The 19,087-nt window shown below is 35.1% G+C and overlaps 1 protein-coding gene across 5 annotated transcripts; it reads left to right on the top strand.

Moving 5' to 3' along the window:
• The first annotated feature begins 9,643 nt into the window (after nucleotides 1-9,643).
• On the top strand, nucleotides 9,644-13,971 carry LOC145789389 (26S proteasome non-ATPase regulatory subunit 1 homolog A-like). Of its 5 annotated transcripts, none has more exons than XM_082869471.1 (7): nucleotides 9,644-10,084; nucleotides 10,896-10,959; nucleotides 12,108-12,213; nucleotides 12,333-12,444; nucleotides 12,516-12,684; nucleotides 13,232-13,391; nucleotides 13,503-13,971. In XM_082869471.1, exons 1-7 carry the CDS (start codon nucleotides 10,056-10,058, stop codon nucleotides 13,565-13,567), a joined length of 705 nt encoding a protein of 234 aa, XP_082725597.1. In that variant the 5' UTR covers nucleotides 9,644-10,055; the 3' UTR covers nucleotides 13,568-13,971. The 5 variants fall into 5 exon arrangements, with proteins under 5 accessions (XP_082725597.1, XP_082725600.1, XP_082725601.1 ...); XM_082869474.1 differs by having other exon boundaries at nucleotides 9,677-10,084; nucleotides 13,286-13,391; XM_082869472.1 differs by having other exon boundaries at nucleotides 9,725-10,084; nucleotides 10,896-10,978.
• The last annotated feature ends 5,116 nt before the right edge of the window (nucleotides 13,972-19,087 follow it).

Below are 19,087 nucleotides of genomic sequence, written 5' to 3'. Positions count from 1 at the left end.
AGTTTCTTAAGGAACTAGTTTGTCTAGAGTGAAATCCAACTCTAACTCCCAAACCGGGAACCCGATTAGAGTCCTGTCTTCTCCCACATGTCTCTCTTGGCTAGGGGGTCATGTGTGCTAAGTTTCGTGCCAAACCGACGCCGTTTAGTGATTTTGGGGCATCAACACCTCGAATTCAAATTTCTTAAGGAACCTATTTGCCTAGACCGAAATCCGGCTCTAACTCCCAAACCGGAAACCCAATTCAAGTCCTGTCTTCTCCCATAAATCTCTCGTACCTAGGCGGTCGTGTGTGCCAAGTTTCATGCCAATCCGACCCCGTTTGGTGATTTTGGGGCATCAACACCTCGAATTCAAGTTTCTTAAGGAACTAGTTTGTCTAGAGTGAAATCCGACTCTAACTCCCAAACCGGAAACCCGATTAGAGTCCCTTCTTCTCCCACATGTCTCTCTTGGCTAGGCGGTCATGTGTGCCAAGTTTCATGCCAAACCGACGCCGTTTGGCGATTTTGGGGCATCAACACCTCGAATTCAAATTTCTTAAGGAACATGTTTGCCTAGACCAAAATCCGGCTCTAACTGCCAAATCGGGAACCCGATTCGAGCCCCGTCTTCTCCCACAAGCCTCTTGTGCCTAAGCGGTCGTGTGTGCCAAGTTTTGTACTAATCCGATACCATTTGGTGATTTTGGGGCATCAACACCTCGAATTTAAGATTTCTTAAAGAACTAGTTTGCTTAGACCGAAATTCGACTCTAATTCCTAAATCGGGAACCCAATTCGAGTCCCGTCTTCTCCCACAAGTCTCTCGTGCCTAGGCGGTCGTGTATGTCAAGTTTCGTGCTAATCCGACACCATTTGGTAATTTTGGGGCATCAACACCTCAAATTCAAGATTTCTTAAGGAACTAGTTTGCTTAGACTGAAATCCGACTCTAATTCCCAAACCGGGAACCCAATTTGAGTCTCGTCTTCTCCCACAAGTCTCTCATGCCTAGGCGGTCTTGTGTGTCAAGTTTCGTGCTAATCCGACACCATTTGGTGATTTTGGGGCGCCAACTCCTCAGATTCTAAGTTTCTTAAAGAACTAGTTTGCCTAAACCGAAATCCGACTCTAACTCCCAACAACATCAAATATAACATTTTTTTTTTGTTAGTCATCAAATCCCACATTGATAATTAAACATCTCAATCAACAATGAGAATAGTTGTATTTTTGAGAAAATTAAGCAATGGAAATAAGTTATGCTGGTGTTTACCTGTGCTGAGAACTCTTTTGACTGCACAAGGAAATCTCGTATGTGATTCTTAAATGTGGAAAGATCATTTCTTGACTCAAATAGTCCACTTACAAATTGGGTTGCCTGCAAAGCTCACCAAATAAGTGATATCCTGAGAGAAGATGGTGTTAGAATTACGTGTGCATTCCATACCTCAGTTGTTGTCATGTTGGGGAATGATGTATCCAAAAGTTTTATGGTATATTCACGTACAGAAGGAAAAAAAGAAAAAGAAACTGAGAGAGAGAGTAGTCAAGCAGCTAAAATAATCAAAGAAAACATTGCAGCTAAAATAACCCTATGGCCAATCTACACCACATGGTACACTTTAACTATGACTAGGAAACAGATTCATAAAGTAAACAGATTCAGTCCCCACCCATCCATTTAAACATTTTCATTTCAGCTACACTTATTTTGTAAATATGTTTTTCTTAACTGCTCCACATTATTTTCTTCTACTTCAATTTTTTTTTTCTTTTCTAATTCTGTCATTACTTCATATATGTCTATGTAAGCCCCCAAAATGGTTGAGATTATTAGAAATAATAATTTCCTCAATTGAAATAGTTACAAAGTGGTATTATAGTTTTGTTATGAACATTAGAAAATTATTATGAATAATTATAATGTAGTTTTTTAAAAAAAGTGCATATGTATTTTTTAATAAAGTGTATATTACAATTTTCCTATCCATTGACAATTTTCCTACTTTTATTAATATATAATTTTAATTTAGGACCGAATCAAACACATGCCCCCTTATCATTAGATTATGATAATGCTAAGTCAAATTTCTAAATTTGGCATATTTATTTCAAGGAAAATACATCGCCCATGGATATAATAACAAATTAAGAAGTACAACATATAGGTACTTATAGGCATAAAATTAATGTGATAGAGGATTAAATTTCATGATAATCAAAATAATCAATGTTTTAGGGCTTTGCCCGTTAGTCATGTTGATCCGGAAACAACTCAGACATATTTTTTGCTTCAAAATTTTCAGCCTTGAATACACTTGTAATGGAACTGTCTGTTGGAGAAGTTGAAGTTGTTAGAACTATAGGTTTTGGTTCAGAAATTGATGGAACTGTCTTTTGGTTTGGAAGTAGATTTCTAAACTACAGGGTGCATCTTTGTGCAAGTGTCTTTAAGTCCTAAACCTTATAGTAAGATTGTGGGAAAAGAAAATAGCAAGTTTTCTGTTTCAAACCTTCACAATGTGATCAACAGTCTTGTAAGCTGAATCAACTGGCCCTGTTCCATTTGCACAAGCAATATGCTCTTTCCCCTCTGTATCAATGAGTTTAACAGTTGCCATAGGAAGACCAAGAGTTCCACATGTAACCTGTTTGTCAGGTTACTTCCAACTAATTGTTATAGCTTAAATGAATAATGAATGACTAAGTTGAAACTCGAGAGTCTATGCATACTTGAACATCTCCAAGCTTCCAAACAACTTGTGGCTGAAAAGCTACATCTGACACCAGTGCCTTCAGATCATCATTGGTAATATTCTGGAACCAAACCAAATAATTTTTGATTGTCTTAATTCAGAATACATAGATAACATTATAACAGTGATAACAGTAAAGCGAAGTAAAGTGGATTTGTGTTTTTTGTGTCCATACAAGTGTGAAGAGTAGGTTATACTTTTTTTATTTATTTTAATAACTAAAAGGTTTATTGATTGAAGTAAAGGCTTTGAGGGAGTGCCTATCCAACAAACCAGAAAAGAGATCTAACAACTTTACACCAAAAACCTAAACCTATTCAAAGGCACGAAGTCCAAACCTTGAGAACCAAACTATACAGCAAAGACAAAAAATCATGTTGATTATAAAAACAGGTCTTTTCACAATAAGTACAACCACAATACATGGATTAGCATTATAGCAAAGAATTCGCAGACAAAATCTGCATTAAAGCATTATAGCAAAGATTTTGCAGACAAATAGCATTTTCACAAAATTTTCAATGGGTTTTCAATCACTTTAACCATACTCAGCTAATTTGATTCTGACGAAAACCTCAAATACCCGTTTGGTTGGTCAGAAAAATTTTGATAAGTAGTGGCATTCGGTACACAAAATTTCACCTCTCAAAATAGACAAAGCAAAACATCGGCCAATCAAGATAAACAAATTCACCTTAATTAATGATTCAATCGAAAGAATACCTTCGAATACCTTAGAATCGATAGAATACCTTCGAATCGATGATTCCATCGTTACACGCTGCCATTGTCGCCGATCACCGATCGTCGCTAGCCACCACTATCGCCGATCGCCGATCGTCGCTCGCCTTCGTGAGAGAGAGAGAGAGAGAGAGAGAGAGAGTGTGTGTGTGCGTGTGTGTGTGTTGTTTCGAAACTTAGGGCTCTACAAACCTGAAAGGAAATGAAACAAAATGGGGAAAGAAACGGGGAAAAAATGGGGAAATTATTTGCGTGGGCAGGTCGGCTGAGTCAGTGAAAAAAATGGGGTAAATTTGTTTCATTTTTATTTTAATGAAATATATTTTTTTATTTGGTAGAAGTAAAGGTAATATTTTAATAAAAAATATTTTTCGTTAAAATAAAGTTAATTTTTTATGGTCAATGAAAAATATTTTTTTGTGGCCCATTTTTTTTTTTGTTACTAAAAATCAATAGCTAATTTTTTTGTGGTAGAGGAGAGGGAGCGGCAATAGTGGTAAAGGTGGTAAATAAGAGGTGATGGTGGTGGTAGTGATGGCGAAGGAGATTAGTGGTGAAGTTGTGGTAGTGGTAGAGGAGATGGAGTGACGGTGGTGGAGGAGAGGTAACAACAATAGTAGCAATAGCAGTAGCAGCAGCAGTAGCAGGAGCAGGAGCAGTAGCAGCAGGAGCAGCAGCAGCAGTAGTAGTAGCAGCAGTAGCAGTAGCAGTACCAGTACCAGCAGCAGTAACAGCAGTAGTAGTAGCAGTAATAGGAGTAGTAGTAGTGGTGGTGGTGGTGGTGGTGGTGGTGGTGGTGGTGGTGGTGGTCGTAGAGGTAGAGTGGCAACAGTGGTAATAATGGTAGTAGTGGAATGACATTTGCAGTAGTGGTGAATATGGAAGAGGAGATGGGTGGTGAGAGAGAGATGAGTGAGAGACAGATAGAGAAGAGAGATATAGAGAGAGACAGAGTGATGAGCGAGAGAGAAACATAATGGTCGCTAAAAGTGCATTTTCTTGTAGTGGAGAGCTCGGTAAATAGAGAAGAGGAGAGAAAGAGAGTGAGCAAGGTGAACACAATGGGGGAGAGAGACAGACAGACATACACAAAGAGAGAAAGAGAGAGAGAAGAGTGATGAGTGAGAGAGAGATAGAGAGAGAGAGAGAGAGAAAGAGACAGACAGAAAAAAAGAGAGAAACAAGAGATGAGCGAGAGATAGACAAATAGAGAGAGAGAAAGAGAGCGAAAAAAGATGATCGAGAAAAAGACATAAAAAAGAGAGTGAGAGAGACAGAGACAGAGAGATAGGTGAACGAGAGAGATAGAGAAAGAAGAGAGATGAGAGAGATAGAGAGAAGAGAGATGAGCGAGAGACAAAGAGAAAGAGAGAGAGAGAGAGAGACAGAGATAGAGACAAAGACAGACAGACAGAGAAGAGTGATGAATGAGTGAGTGAGAGAGAGAGAGAGAGAAAGAGATAGAGAGTGAGAGACAAAAAAAGAGACAGAGAAAGAAGAGAGATGAACGAGAGAGACAAAGAGAGAGATAGAGAGAAGAGAGATGAGCGAGAGAGACATGGAGAGAAGAGAGATAAATGAAAGAGACAGAGAGAGATAGAGAGAAGAGAGATGAGCGAGAGAGATGAAGAAAGAAGAAAGATGAGAGAGATAAAGAGAAGAGAGATGAGCGAGAGAGACAAATAAGAAGAGAGATGAACGAGAGAGATAGAGAGAGAAAAGAGATGAGAGAAGAGATAAATGAGTGAGAGAAACAGAGAGAAAAAGAAATAGATAGACAGACATATAGAGAAGAGTGATGAGTGAGAGAGAGAAAGAGAAGAGAGATAGGAAGATGAAAAAATGGGTGAAAAGAGACAGACAAAGAGAGAAAGAGAGAAAAAAATAGCGAAAAGAGATAAACAAGAGAAAGACAGAGAGAGATGAGTGAGAGAGATAAAGAGAAGAGAGACATAGAAGAGAGATGTACGAGAGAGAGAGAGACAGACAGACAGACAGAGAAGAGTGATGAGTGAGAGAGAGAAAGAGAAGAGAGACAGAGACAAAGATAGAGACACAGAGAGAGAGAGAGACAGACATAGAAGAGTGATGAGTGAAAGAGAGATAGAGACAGAGACAGAGAGACAGGAAGATGAAAAAATAGGTGAAAAGAGAAATGTTATATCAAAAGAGTAAGACGACGTCGTTTTTTTTTTTTTTTTTTTTTTGTGACAGAAAAATACCGTTGCATTTATTTAAACCATTTTGTGACTATATATATATGAAGCCGTTTCAAAGCCACAATATATATATATACATTTTTTTTACTTCTTTTTTTTTTCAACGGTACTTATTACAGTCGCAAAAAACTCTTCTTTTTTTTTTTTGCGATAGTAATTTCTGCCGTCACAAATACTCTATTTTTTTTGTGACAGCAATTTCTGCCATCGCAAATACTCTCCTTTTTGCCACAGCATTTTCTGCCATCGAAAATACTCTATTTTTTTTGCGACGGCAAGTTATGCCGTCTCAAAAAGTTACATTTTTTTGCGACAGCAAGTTGTGCCGCCTCAAAAAGTCACATTTTTTGCGTCGAGAAGTCGTGCCGTCACAAAAAGTCATATTTTTTGCGACGGCAAGTTGTGCCGTCGCAAAAAGTTCCGTCTCTTAAGCCCACTTATCTTGTAGTGAATATTACCACAAAAATACATAATATTATCACAAAATGTGTAATTGTATTTTTTAACCACAAATTATTATAACTCTTATCACAAAAATACATAATATTTATCATAAAATTTGTAATATAACCCAAAGGACTTGGCATGGTGGATGAGACCTGGGACTTGGGGGTTTGCTTTTTCTAAGGTTTCAGGTTCAACTTTCATCGCCAGCAAAACTCTTGAGTCTATGGACTTCAAGGAATAATACTATTTCGGAAGACTTGTTTGAGTTATAAGGATTTAATCAGATGCATGCAAATTGTCCTAAGAAACCCTACATATCAAAATATATATATATGTAATACATATGGTAGTCTTCCCTAAGAGGTATTTATCATGCACTATAAGAAAAGTGGGCTTATGAGACGGAACTTTTTGCGACGGCACATTTGCCGTCGCAAAAAGTCATTTTTTGTGACGGCACAACTTGCCGTCGCAAAAAATGTGACCTTTTGAGACGGCACAATTTGCCGTTGCAAAAAATATGACTTTTTTAGACGGCACAACTTGTCGTCACAAAAAAAAAAATGTGACTTTTTGATAAAAAAAATAATAATATTTTTTTTTCATTAAAATAAAAATAAAACAAATAAATTTTCAATCTATAACTGAAAAAAAAAATGATTTTTTTTAAAAAAAAATTCATTAACTACAAAAAAAAAAAAATTTAACAAAAATAATTTTTTTGGCGACGGCAACCCCTGTCGTAAAAAAAAAAAAAAAGGTTAAACCACGTTTTGTTGTTTAAATTTCATTTGTGACCGATTTTTTTTTTTTTCATTCCCGCTATGTTTCCCCCTTTTTTTTTCTCCATCCCCCCCCATTTTTTTCCATTCCCGTTCTGTAACCCCCCCAACCCAAAAAAAAAAATCCTCAATCTCAAACCACCCCGCCCAAAACCAAAAATCCCTAATCTTCTTAACCCCCTCTCTGTCTCTTTTCACCCATTTTTCATCTTCCTCTCTCTCTCTTCTCTTTCTCTCTTTCACTCATCACTCTTCTGTGTCTCTCTTTCTCTCTGTATGTCTCTCACTCATCTATCTCTTCTCTCATCTCTTTTCTCTCTGTCTCTTTCGTTCATCTCTCTTCTCTCTATCTCTCTCGTTCATCTCTCTTCTCTCTCTGTCTCTTTTTCTGTCTCTCACTCTTTATCTTTTTCTCTCTTTGTCTCTATCTCTCTCTAACTCATCACTCTTCTCTGTCTGTCTGTCTCTTTCTCTCTTTGTCTCTCGCTCATCTCTTTCTCTCTATCTCTCTCATCTGTCTTCTCTCTTTGCCTCTCTCACTCATTTCTCTTCTCTTTATCTCTCTCTCGCTCATCTCTCATCTCTCTATCTCTCTCATCTCTTTTCTCTCTATGTCTCTCTCGCTCATTTTTATATATCTCTCTCTTGCTCATTTTTCTTCTCTCTATGTCTTTCTCTCGTTCATCTCTTTTTGTTCTCTTTCTCTCTCTTTTTTGTCTATCTCTCGCTTATCTCTTGTTTCTCTCTCTTTTTTTGTCTCTCTCTCTCTCTCTCTCTCTGTCTCTTGCTCTCTTTCACTCATCATTCTTCTCTTTCTATTTTTCTCTCTATCTGCCTGTCTATTTGTCTCCCCTTCATTGTGTTTGCCTTGCTTACTTCCCTCTCCATTCTTCTCTATTTACCAAGCTATCTTTCGATTTATCGAGACACTACAAGAAAATGCACTTTTGGTGACCACTTTGACTTTCTATCACTCATCACTCTATCTCTGTCTCTATCTCTCTTCTCTATCTGTCTCTCACTCATTTCTCTCTCACCACCCATCTCTTCTACCACCTTCACCACTACTGCAAATGACATTCCACTACCACAACTACTACTATTGTTGCCACTCCGCCTCTACGATTATCATTACTACCACCATTACCACCACTCCACTACCACCATTACTTCTACCATTACCTCTCATCCACCACCGCTACTCTATCTCCTCTACCACTACCACAACTTCACCACTAATCTCATTTGCTATCACCACCACCATCACTATCACCTCTTATCCACTACCTTCACCACTACTGCCGCTCCCTATCCTCTACCACAAAAAATTAGTTCCTGATTTTTAGTAACAAAAAAAAAAGGGTCGCAGAAAATTTTTTTTTCATCTTCCTTTCTCTTCTCTTTCTCTCTATTACTCATCACTCTTCTCTCTCTGTTTGTCTGTCTATCTGTCTCTCTCCCCTCTCTCTTTGTATGTCTCTCACTCATCTATCTATTCTTTCATATCTTTTCTCTCTCTATCTCTTTCGCTCATCTCTCTTCTCTCTATCTCTCTCGTTCATCTCTCTTCTCTCTCTGTCTCTCTCGCTCATCTCTCTTATCTCTGTCTCTCTCGTTCATCTCTCTTATTTATCTGTCTCTTTTTTTGTGTCTCACTCTCTATCTCTCTCTCTGTCTCTCTCTCACTCATCACTCTTCTCTATATCTCTCTCTCTATCTTTCTCTATGTCTCTCTATCTTTCTCTCTGTCTCTTTCATTCATCTCTCTTCTCTTTATGTCTCTTTTGCTCATCTCTCTTCTCTCTATCTCTCTCTCGTCCATCTCTCTTCTCTTTCTGTCTCTTTTCTGTCTCTCACTCTCTATCTCTTTGTCTTCTTCTTCTCTCTCTCTCTCTCCCACTATGTTTGCGTTGCTCACTCTCTCCCTCCTCTCTTCTCTATTTACTGAGCTCCCTCTCGATTTATTGATCCACTACAAGAAAATACACTTTTAGCAACCACTTTGTCTCTCTCTCGCTCATCACTTTGTCTCTTACTCATCTCTCTCTCTTACCACCCATCTCCTCTACCACCTTCACTACTACTGCAAACGCCATTCCACCACCACCACCACTACTTCCACTGTCGCCACTTCACCTTTACGACTACCATGACTACGATCATCGCCACCACTCCACTACCACTACCACTACCACCACTATTACCACCACTACTACTATTACTATTACCTCTCATCTACCGCCGCCACTCCATCTCCCATACCACTACCACAACTTCATCACTAATCTCCTTCGCCGCCGCCGCCACCACCACCACCACCACCACCACCACGACCTCTTATCCACCACTACTGTCGCTCACTCTCCTCTACTACAAAAAAATTATTTTTAAAATACACAAATAAATTATTTTTTTTCAATTAATTGTTTTTAAGTAATTTTTTTGAATATATATTTTTTTTCAAATCATTTTTTTTTTCAAACAACTTCTATGTCAATTATTTTTTGTCAATTAATTTTTTTGTCAATTAATTTTGTAGCCCTATATAAAAATATTAAAAATATTTAAAAAATTAAAATATTAAAAATATTTAAAAAATTAAATATTAAGAATATTAAAAATATTCTGAAAATCAAAATATTAAAAATATTCCGAAAATCTCAACCAAACAAAACCTTTTGTCATTTTTTCCCCGTCATTCCCCCCTTTTTTCCATTTCATTTCAGGTTTGTAGAGCCCTAAGTTTCGGAGCCCTAAGTTTCGAAACAACACACACACACTCTCTCTCTCTCTCTCTCTCTCTCTCTCTCTCTCTCTCTCTCACGGAGGCGACAACGAGCGACCATCGGCGAGCCCTCAGTTTCTATTTTTCAGATTTGATTTTCAATTATGTTTAGCTTCCTGCCCACAACCATCTCTCTATCTTCCTCCATTTTTCATAGTCAGCAAAGCTTCCTCTCGCCAGAAAAGCAGATCCAAAGCCATCTCAATCACTAGTTCCAAATGTAATCAACCTCACATTTATTTCCGATCTGCGACTCTCTCTCTGTCTCTCTCTTCAGTCTCTATTTCACACTCGAAACCCTAGAATTTCGCAGACGGCTATCATGAACCACTACCACATCTATGAAGCTATCGGCCGTGGCAAATTCTCGGTAACTCTCTTTTTAGATTTGATTTGAGTTTGCTTCTGAATCTGTTTGTGGCGTGAAATTTTCTACTTGGTTGCTGGGAAACAGAGGAAAATAGAAGAATGTAAAATTTTAATATATATATATATATATATGCATTTAGAATTAGTGCAACAGTAGCAACAAGATTCCCTTAAAAAGTTAGAAATTTGATTGAATTAAGCTAGGTATCTGTAGTTCCTGTTTTTCTTATGTAACACGTAATGGATGTTCAAAATTTTAACTTTTTTTTCTCCTCTCTTATTGTTTACTTGTTTGAAGTAGATAATGCAGAATCTAGGGTTTGATTTGATGTTTTGGCAAAAATTTGGGTTTTAGAGATATTTCTTATTTGTTGTTGTTTCTTAAGAGGAATCGAGCAAGAACTGTTTGGAATATTTTGTGGACATGTTTTTGGCTAGTGAATACTTATAGGGTACCATAAATATGTTTTTTCCTCTGATTACTTCTTCAAAACCAATTATGTATGATGTTTATGTTTAAATGATGCTTTCTACTCCAGCTTGTGATGAAGTTTTTATGCTTTCCTATTTTTGTGTGGATATTGCATATGCAAATCTATAGTCCTAGTTGACTAATTAAGTAATAGTATTAGAGTATGTTGCCATGTGATTTTCATAACAATTGTGATATTAGTGGACTACTGATGGTGTAGAATCTAGTTTTAAATTTTTTTTTTTTTATTGTTACTTATCAAAAAAAAAAGAATCCATTTTTTAGATTTCTATCAATTTAGTTCTTTGGAAATAAATGTTTGTGTTTATTTCACATGCAGAGAGAGCTTATATAAAGATGAGGAGTTTGATCAACGACAACTTGCTGCATTGCTTGTTTCAAAGGTCATTATCTTTTTTCTATGTATTCCTCCTTTGTGTTTAGCGACCATCGTCCCTCTTCTATATTATGATCACTTACTTTTCTTGTATAGAAAAAAGATAATTTTCTTCAATTTTGGTTTTTATGATCATTTGGGTTGCCAAGGTTTTCTTTCCTTCTTGCCTGAATAGGTGTAGTGCGATCTCCTAACCATATATATTTATTCTTTCCTTCTAGCAATCAAGTGGGGCATTGATGAAAATTTGTGGTATCCTATTAAATCTTTAGCTCAAATGTGTGACATTTGAAAATTGATGTGTGTAGTGTATTCCTTTTACACGTAAATTTTGTGTTTCAAATTCAGAGGGGCTACAAACAAAAGATTTCTTTATATAAAGCTGCCCAAGTTAGCTATGTATGTTGGGGGTTGGATATAATCACATTTGAACTCTGAATCAGCCAGGGGGAGATAGGGATATAACATTCTATTTACATTGCCATGATTATAGGAGTTTTTGTATAATGAGGAATTATGATTTTAATAGGATTTATAAGTGTCCTATGTAAACAAAATTTAGCTATGCCATGTGTTTATAAGTGTCCTATGTAAACAAAATTTAGCTATGCCATGTGTTTATAAGTGTCCTATGCAAAAAAAATTTAGCCAATTCCAATTTAATTACTCATACCACCTCATCACCATTCTTAAAAGTGTCCTATGTAAACAAACAGTTTTATTAATTAAAATGAAGAAGAGCTAGTGATAAGAATGCGATACTGGTCTCTGTTCAATATTGGAAATTATTGTGATGTACACGTGTATTCCTGTGGGTATTGATGAATATTATGGATTGTATCTAGAGTGTGTTATCAAAGGAGGGAGACACATTGGATGTGACAATTCACTCAATCATTCAATCTGTTCAGATGTTTTCATCCCTGGTGTAGTGAGTTTCTGCATTCTTGGTTTCTTTAATCTTTGCAACCACAATATATCTTAGTACTCTTTTTTTGTTTTTTTATTTTTATTTTAATTATCAGTAACTTACAATAGATTACTTGCATGTGAAGATAAAACCTGAAATCAGAGGCTATCACTTGTTAGTTCTTGAGACGTTTAATTAATTTACTTTTATCTTGTTTACACAAATTCCTTTATTTCTTTCGTCAGGTTTTCTATTACTTGGGTGAACTTAATGACTCATTGTCATATGCTCTTGGTGCTGGTCCAATGTTTGATGTTTCTGAGGATTCAGATTATGTCCATACCCTTCTGGGTAAGAATTTTCGCATTCCATTTATTATTTTCCAACATGAAAAGAATTATATGAATGTAAATTACGCCTTTTCACTGTAATCTTACTAATTGTTACTGTCACGTTCTTTCTTCACTTAGCTAAAGCTATTGATGAATATGCCAGCGTCAAGTCAAAGGCAGCAGAGTCAAATGATGAAGCAGCCAAAATGGACCCTCGTTTGGAGGCAATTGTGGAGAGAATGTTGGATAAGTATGTAAATTTCACTTCCTCTTCAATGTAATGACGCCTTTTTCCAATTTTCTTACCATTGCTGTATATAGGTGTATCCTAGATGGAAAGTATCAACAAGCTATCGGAATGGCAATTGAATGCAGAGGATTGGATAAGCTTGAGGAAGCAATTATGAGGAGTGATAATATTCATGCAACCCTATCATATTGCATTAACATCTCTCATTCCTTTGTTAATCTGAGAGAATATCGCCATGAGGTATGGATAATGTTCTTGCTTGTCTAATTTGGAGAGCTATTTCCTTATCTTGAAACAACATATTTTCTGTAAACATTTTTTATGATTTCCCACAATAGTTAATTTCTGGTTGTCATGATTGGTATATTTATTTATGACAATGTAGTTCTTCATCCAGGTTACCTTTCTTGTTTCAATTTGAAATAGAAAATTTTCTGCTAGACTTAATTATAGTTATGTTTAAATATTGTACCAATCTAATGACAACTGTTGTTGCCATGTTGGTTTCCGCATTCAAGTTCCTTGGGCCGGCCTATGTGCATTCAGAAACTTTATTTATAAAATTAAACAGGATTTTGGATTGTCAAGAAAATTGAGTGATATATCTAAAACTCCTTCTTCCTTGGTAGGTTTCTCTTACATTACAACTTTTGATGCATGCTACTGATTTAGTTTGTATGACTCATTAAGATTTGGACTATGGAATATACATATTATTTTTTTAATAAAAAATTTGTACTGGAATTTTATTTACTAATTCATTTATTCTATTCCTTCATTTATTTAGCTGCCACAAGCAAAACATGGAACTCCCGTTTACATGGCTCCTGAGTTGTTTCAGGATGGAGGCATCTATTCTTATGCATCTGATTTGTGGGCCCTTGGTTGTGTGCTATATGAGTGCTATGCTGGGAACCCACCCTTCATAGGAAAAGAGTGCTATGCATGTGCGTGATTTCTTGGCATGTTATGTTTCAATATGTTGATTGCTATAAAACATTGGAATTATTACTTTATTTTCTCTGCTTTTAATTTGGCATGCCTTTCTTTCTTTGCAGCGATCTCATGCCAGTGGAGACACGAATTGGGGAAAATTTTCTATACAAGGCCACCACGGTTATAGCTGCAGCTGATCAAATTGCCTTTCATATTCTAGGTGTCCTTGAAGCGTTTTTTGGCATGGAGATCCAGAATTTTGCAGTGCAATGGCCGGACAGGGGGTGACAGTTAAGCAAGGAGGGTTTATGTGTCATAATGCCTTCACAATGACTTGAATACTCAGTATGTAAAATATGGGTCCCAAAGTAAATGACTCATCCTGTCTAGACCTCAATTTTATTTATGAAAGTGAGAATTTAAATGCAATTTGTTTTATTATTTTAGTAATGAAATTTGGTTTATGTTATTTTGAATTATGAACAAAATCATGTATTTAAACATTATATATGTATTATGGAACATTATGTAGTGGGATAATTTTGTTGATGTGCAATTATATGAATGGAAAAATATTTTATTATGAAGAAACTGTTATTTTTATATTATTATAAAGAAATTTTAATATTTTTAATATTTTTATCGTAAGATGTTTTTTTCTTTTTTGCGACGGCATTACACCGTCGCAAAAAATAGAAAGTTTTAATATTTTTATTAATTTTGTTACAAGTTTTACTTTTTGCGACGGCATTATACTGTCGCAAAAAATAGAAATTTTATTATTTAAAATAGAAATTTTATTATTTTTTAAAACTTTTTGCGACGGCATTACACTGTTGCAAAAAATAGAAATTTTCATATTTTTAATACTTTTTGCGACGGCACCACACCGTCGCAAAAACAGTGTTTTTGCCGTTGCAAAAAAAGACTATTAGCGACGGTATTTTTTGCCGTCTCAAATAACATTTTTAGCGATGGTAAAATAGTGCCGTCGCAAAAAAGTCAAGAAATTTCAAACGTTATTAGCGACTGCACAGTGCCATCGCAAAAGGCAAAAATGCCGTCGCAAAACATTAGCAACGGCACAAGCAAAAACTCTTTTGCAACCCCTGCATTTGCGACCCCCTCTTGCCGTCGCAAAAAGTCAATTTTTGTTTGTTACAATAATACTTGTCATTTGAACCATTTAGCGACGGTATTTGGACCATTTAGTACTGTCATTTGAATCATTTAGCGACGGTACTTTTTACCGTCTCAAATACCGTCGCTAATAATTCTATTATTGTAGTGATGGAGCCCATTCCACAAGTCACAATAATACTTGTCATTTGAACCATTTAGTACTGCCACTGTTAAATTCTCATTATTGACTTCTGAAGTCATAGGCCGGCAAATGAAAGGTAGTTTTGTCTGTTATCCTTTCCTTTCAAAACATAGAAATAAATAAATTAATGATTATATATATATATATATAATGTACAAATAACACGGCATTGAAACCAAGTGTAGTTTTGCATTTTAATTAGGAAATCTTTTTTTTAAGTATTTGTATTTTAATTAGTTTATAATATATTTTTATATTTTAATAAGTTTTATTATTTGGATATTTGATCTATCAAATTTTAATTATCTTATTTAAGGTATTTTATGAAAAAATTTACCTTATGAATATCTACTTAGTAATTTGGTGATGTGAATATTCATATTTTACCGTGTGAATATCCACATCACGGAATATTTACATTGTTTATGTGAATATTATTATTAATGATATTTTGATAATTATGTCACCCATATAATTTAATATAAGAAAATAATTTAAACTAAATAGAACATAAGTAGATAATGAGAAATTTATGTGTAAATACCCTTTTTCCTTTTCTTTTTTTTTTTTCCTTAAAAAAGAAAAAGAAAAAGAATTGTTTCTCTATAATGGAGAGAAGTGCAATCCCGTCTGAATGAGTCTGTGGGTCATCACGGATCATTTAAATCATTCGATTTGTAAACTGTGAAATCTATGAAAAATAAGATATATTGATCCAATAACTATAATCATTGTATTAAAAAAAAAAAAAACCGTAATCATGTAATTTCATCAAATTTACTTTTATAAAAATAATGATAAGTAGATTTTAAATTATATTTGATGAAATTATATGATTATGATTATCAGATTAATTTAATTTTTTTATTATAAAAAATTCATACAGAGAAATGTACAAAACAAACGATTCAAATCATCAAAATTGAACATGTGGTAAGCCCTACAAATCCAATTGGAGAGGACTGCAATTCTCTCTAACTAGAGACAAACCCATCCACAAAATAAAAGAAAAATGTTATACATCACTGATGTTTTTATAACCGTTTAGATAAATATTCAGGATTAGTTTCTTTATTTGAAAATAATTATTAAGACATTAATAAAAATTAAGAGGAAATTAGTGAAACATTCCTCTCTGACTTTTGGTAGTAGGAGAGATTCAATATATTTTTTTATTAGTTAAGGTCCCTAAATAATATTATTTGAGAAATTTCAGCTCTTTATAGAGAAATTTCAAATTTTTCTGTGATAAATTTTTCTGTAGTGAGCTAAAATTTCTCTGTGAAATTTTTCTTTAAAGAGCTGAAATTTCTTTGCGAAAATGATGAGGGACCCCAACTAGTATGAAAATATTACATGTCATATATCTTATAAAATCTTGATATCAAAAACCTTAAACTAAAACCCCTAAATTAAACCACTTTCTTTTCTTCTTTTTTATTTTCTGATTTGATTAATCACTCTCTTTGATTTCAAGTTTTTAAAAACAGTTTTTGAATTTTTTATTTTTCTTATTTTGTTATCTTTTAGTAATTTTTTTAATATTTCAATAATTTTTTTAGATGCACATAATCTAAATTATTTAAAATGTGAAATATTTGTAAAAAATGTAAAAAGAATTCCATAAATGAAGAAAATACAAAAATACATTAAATTTTTATATTTTTTTTGTATTTAGTGATTTTTTTAAAATCTTAAATTATATATTTTTTAAGTATATCTAAATTAAATAAATCTAAAAATTTAAAAAATTTAATTAAAAAGATATGAATTAAAAATTGGAAAACTGTTTTTGAAATATCTAGATTTAAACAAATTGAATAATATCTTACCAAGTATTTGAGTAATATAAAATAATAAAAAAAACAACTGATATAATAAAACAAAAACAAAAACTTTCAACAGTCTAGAAGTACCTTCTCCTCTCTCCCACCACTTAGAAGGGGAGGCGTGACAATGTGAAGTGGCACTCACTCTCACAAAACACCTTACCTTTAACCTTTTATTTTATTTTTTAAAGCATTGTCATGAATGGAACAAGAACCGACCCACCGACTCATGACCACCACATTGACATAACTCACAAGACAATATATAAAAGGCCAATCAAGCCAAGCTGTCCTACCATTTACTATTTTTACAGTTTGGTAATGTGTTTTGGCTGATTAGATCATGCATAAGCCTTGAAAGATTGTGAGAGGAATAATAAAAAGGCACTTCATGGAGTGTTTTTGAACAACCAAGATAGATAAAGCTTCTCTTGAAGATGACCTATCCACTTTTCAATTGAACAAAAGAATAAGATTGAATTTTTTAACTGGGTACAATATGCATATATATAATAACTATACAAATAAAGTTTCTATACCAAATTTTAGAATTTTTTTTGGGCTACATTTTTGTTCGCTACATATTTTGTACAAGTCAATTACAATTCGACGCGTGACAGAATAAGGGTAATACAGGAATACTATTTAAGTCTTTGATCTTGATCGTACATGTAGCAGTTAGTATTGGCTATTACGAGATCTGAGTAGTAGTGGATCAACAAAGAGATGCAAGGTGATGTGGCTTCAACGGTTACTCATATTTAAATTCAAATTTAAGAGGGAAGCCTAACTGCAAATGACAGCATAATGGAGCTAATTATAAGGCAACATGATCAGCGATCATGGAGGAGCAGTTCGACGGTTAGAAATGCAGTTCGATGGTCATCCTTGAGAAGTATAAATAGCAGAGAAGGCCCACAAAAAGACCCACAGACTCAAATCCAAAAAACTAGTCTTATTCTACTTATTTTCCTTTTCAGTTTTACATTTCCAGTCTTACATTTCCTGCTCTTTACATTCATGTACTTTAAGTTCTTGCACTGCACTTCATTCATAGGAGTAGTTTTAAGTAGTAGATTGTTGCTGTAAACCTCTACGAGGCTGAGTTTAGATCATTGTAAGTTTTTCATTTTAATGAAATGCTTCAAATTGTTCTTCATTTAATTGTTATCTTGTTTAATTCTCCTAAATTAAGCCACCAGTAAAAGTCCTCTTCATTGAGGCTGAAAGAATTAAAACACAATCGTTTGATAATTGGTTGGCAATTAATTTTCTGTAAGAACCGATTGATCCTTGCTGGCACGCTCGCAATTACAAAAATAACCTTCAAAAGCCAAAAAGCCAACATATATTTTTGGCACGCTCAGTAGGACCAATTGAAATGGCTAGACGTAGGAGACAAGGAGAAATTGAACGTTTGGAAGAAGGCGTGGAAGGAGAGGTAGAGATACCTAATCCAGAGGATAATGTGATAACACATCCTGTGGAAACTCCCATTTTATCAGAACCTATGGTCGAACAAACCAGCACTTCAGAATAAGTACCACATGTTCATAATATTAGACGAGATCAAGGAATTGGATCATCCATTATTCCCTCTGCTCAGCCAATAAATCCATGGGGTGGCCTAGTAGATGCCATGGGATAGCAGTTAATGAACACGATGGAAAGGTGGGCAACATCCTTTTTGGATCGAATGAATAACCACCAACTAACAAACGCAAGACACGTGGAGAAAGTTTTAACTGTCCCTCAACAAAGATTGGCTAGAGATAAACAACCTATGCAAGTTAATGGACATTCTAATGGTCAAACTGGTAAACAGAACTATGATAGACCATCACCTTAGTCTTGGTACGAACCTATTTCGAGGCCTATGGCAGGTCAGAATGCCTCAGTACTTAACAGTGAAGCCATGCAAATTGGTGGATCTGGCCCAGTACAAGAAAATGGTATAAGAATGATTCCAAATCCCATGTTCGAAGCCATACCTGGCATGAGGGGGTTCACTAATCCTTTATTCGAATTTATACTCGGGGGGTTGGAAGGTTTTCTTACAAATGGAAGGGACACAACACCTATTCCAGCACCTTTTGCAGGTCCTTTTGTAGGACAGGTTTAAAAGGGTTACCCACACCCCCAACAGTAACCTGTACCATAGGGACAACCAGTCCCAAATATACCACCTTATGGACCAAGAGGACCACAGGCATAAGGTTGTCCACCAAATCCTGTATTTGTCCCTCCAATAGTGGTTCAGCAGGCACAAAACATGGTCCCTAGGGACCAAATTGCTGACATTGTTAAAGAGATGTGTGGATCGATGGCTCAGGGGGTCCAGACTCCTGTATACAGGAAACCATACCCAAAATGGGTAGATAGGGTACATAAATACCCAAGAGGTTTCAGGATACCAGATTTTGCCCTTTTTTATGGGAATGGAAACCAATCAACAGTGGAGCATATTGCTAGGTTTGATGCTCAATGTGGTGAATTTACTAATAATGACTATATGAAGTTAAGGTTATTCCCAAATTCCTTAACTGGGGGAGCA

The sequence above is a fragment of the Camellia sinensis genome, chromosome 5 (genome assembly GCF_055761805.1).
Source record: "Camellia sinensis isolate YWXY chromosome 5, ASM5576180v1, whole genome shotgun sequence".
Taxonomy (NCBI): Eukaryota; Viridiplantae; Streptophyta; class Magnoliopsida; order Ericales; family Theaceae; genus Camellia; species Camellia sinensis.
The sequence above is the reverse complement of the archived record's forward strand: the minus strand, read 5'-3'. Positions and strand labels throughout refer to the sequence as shown.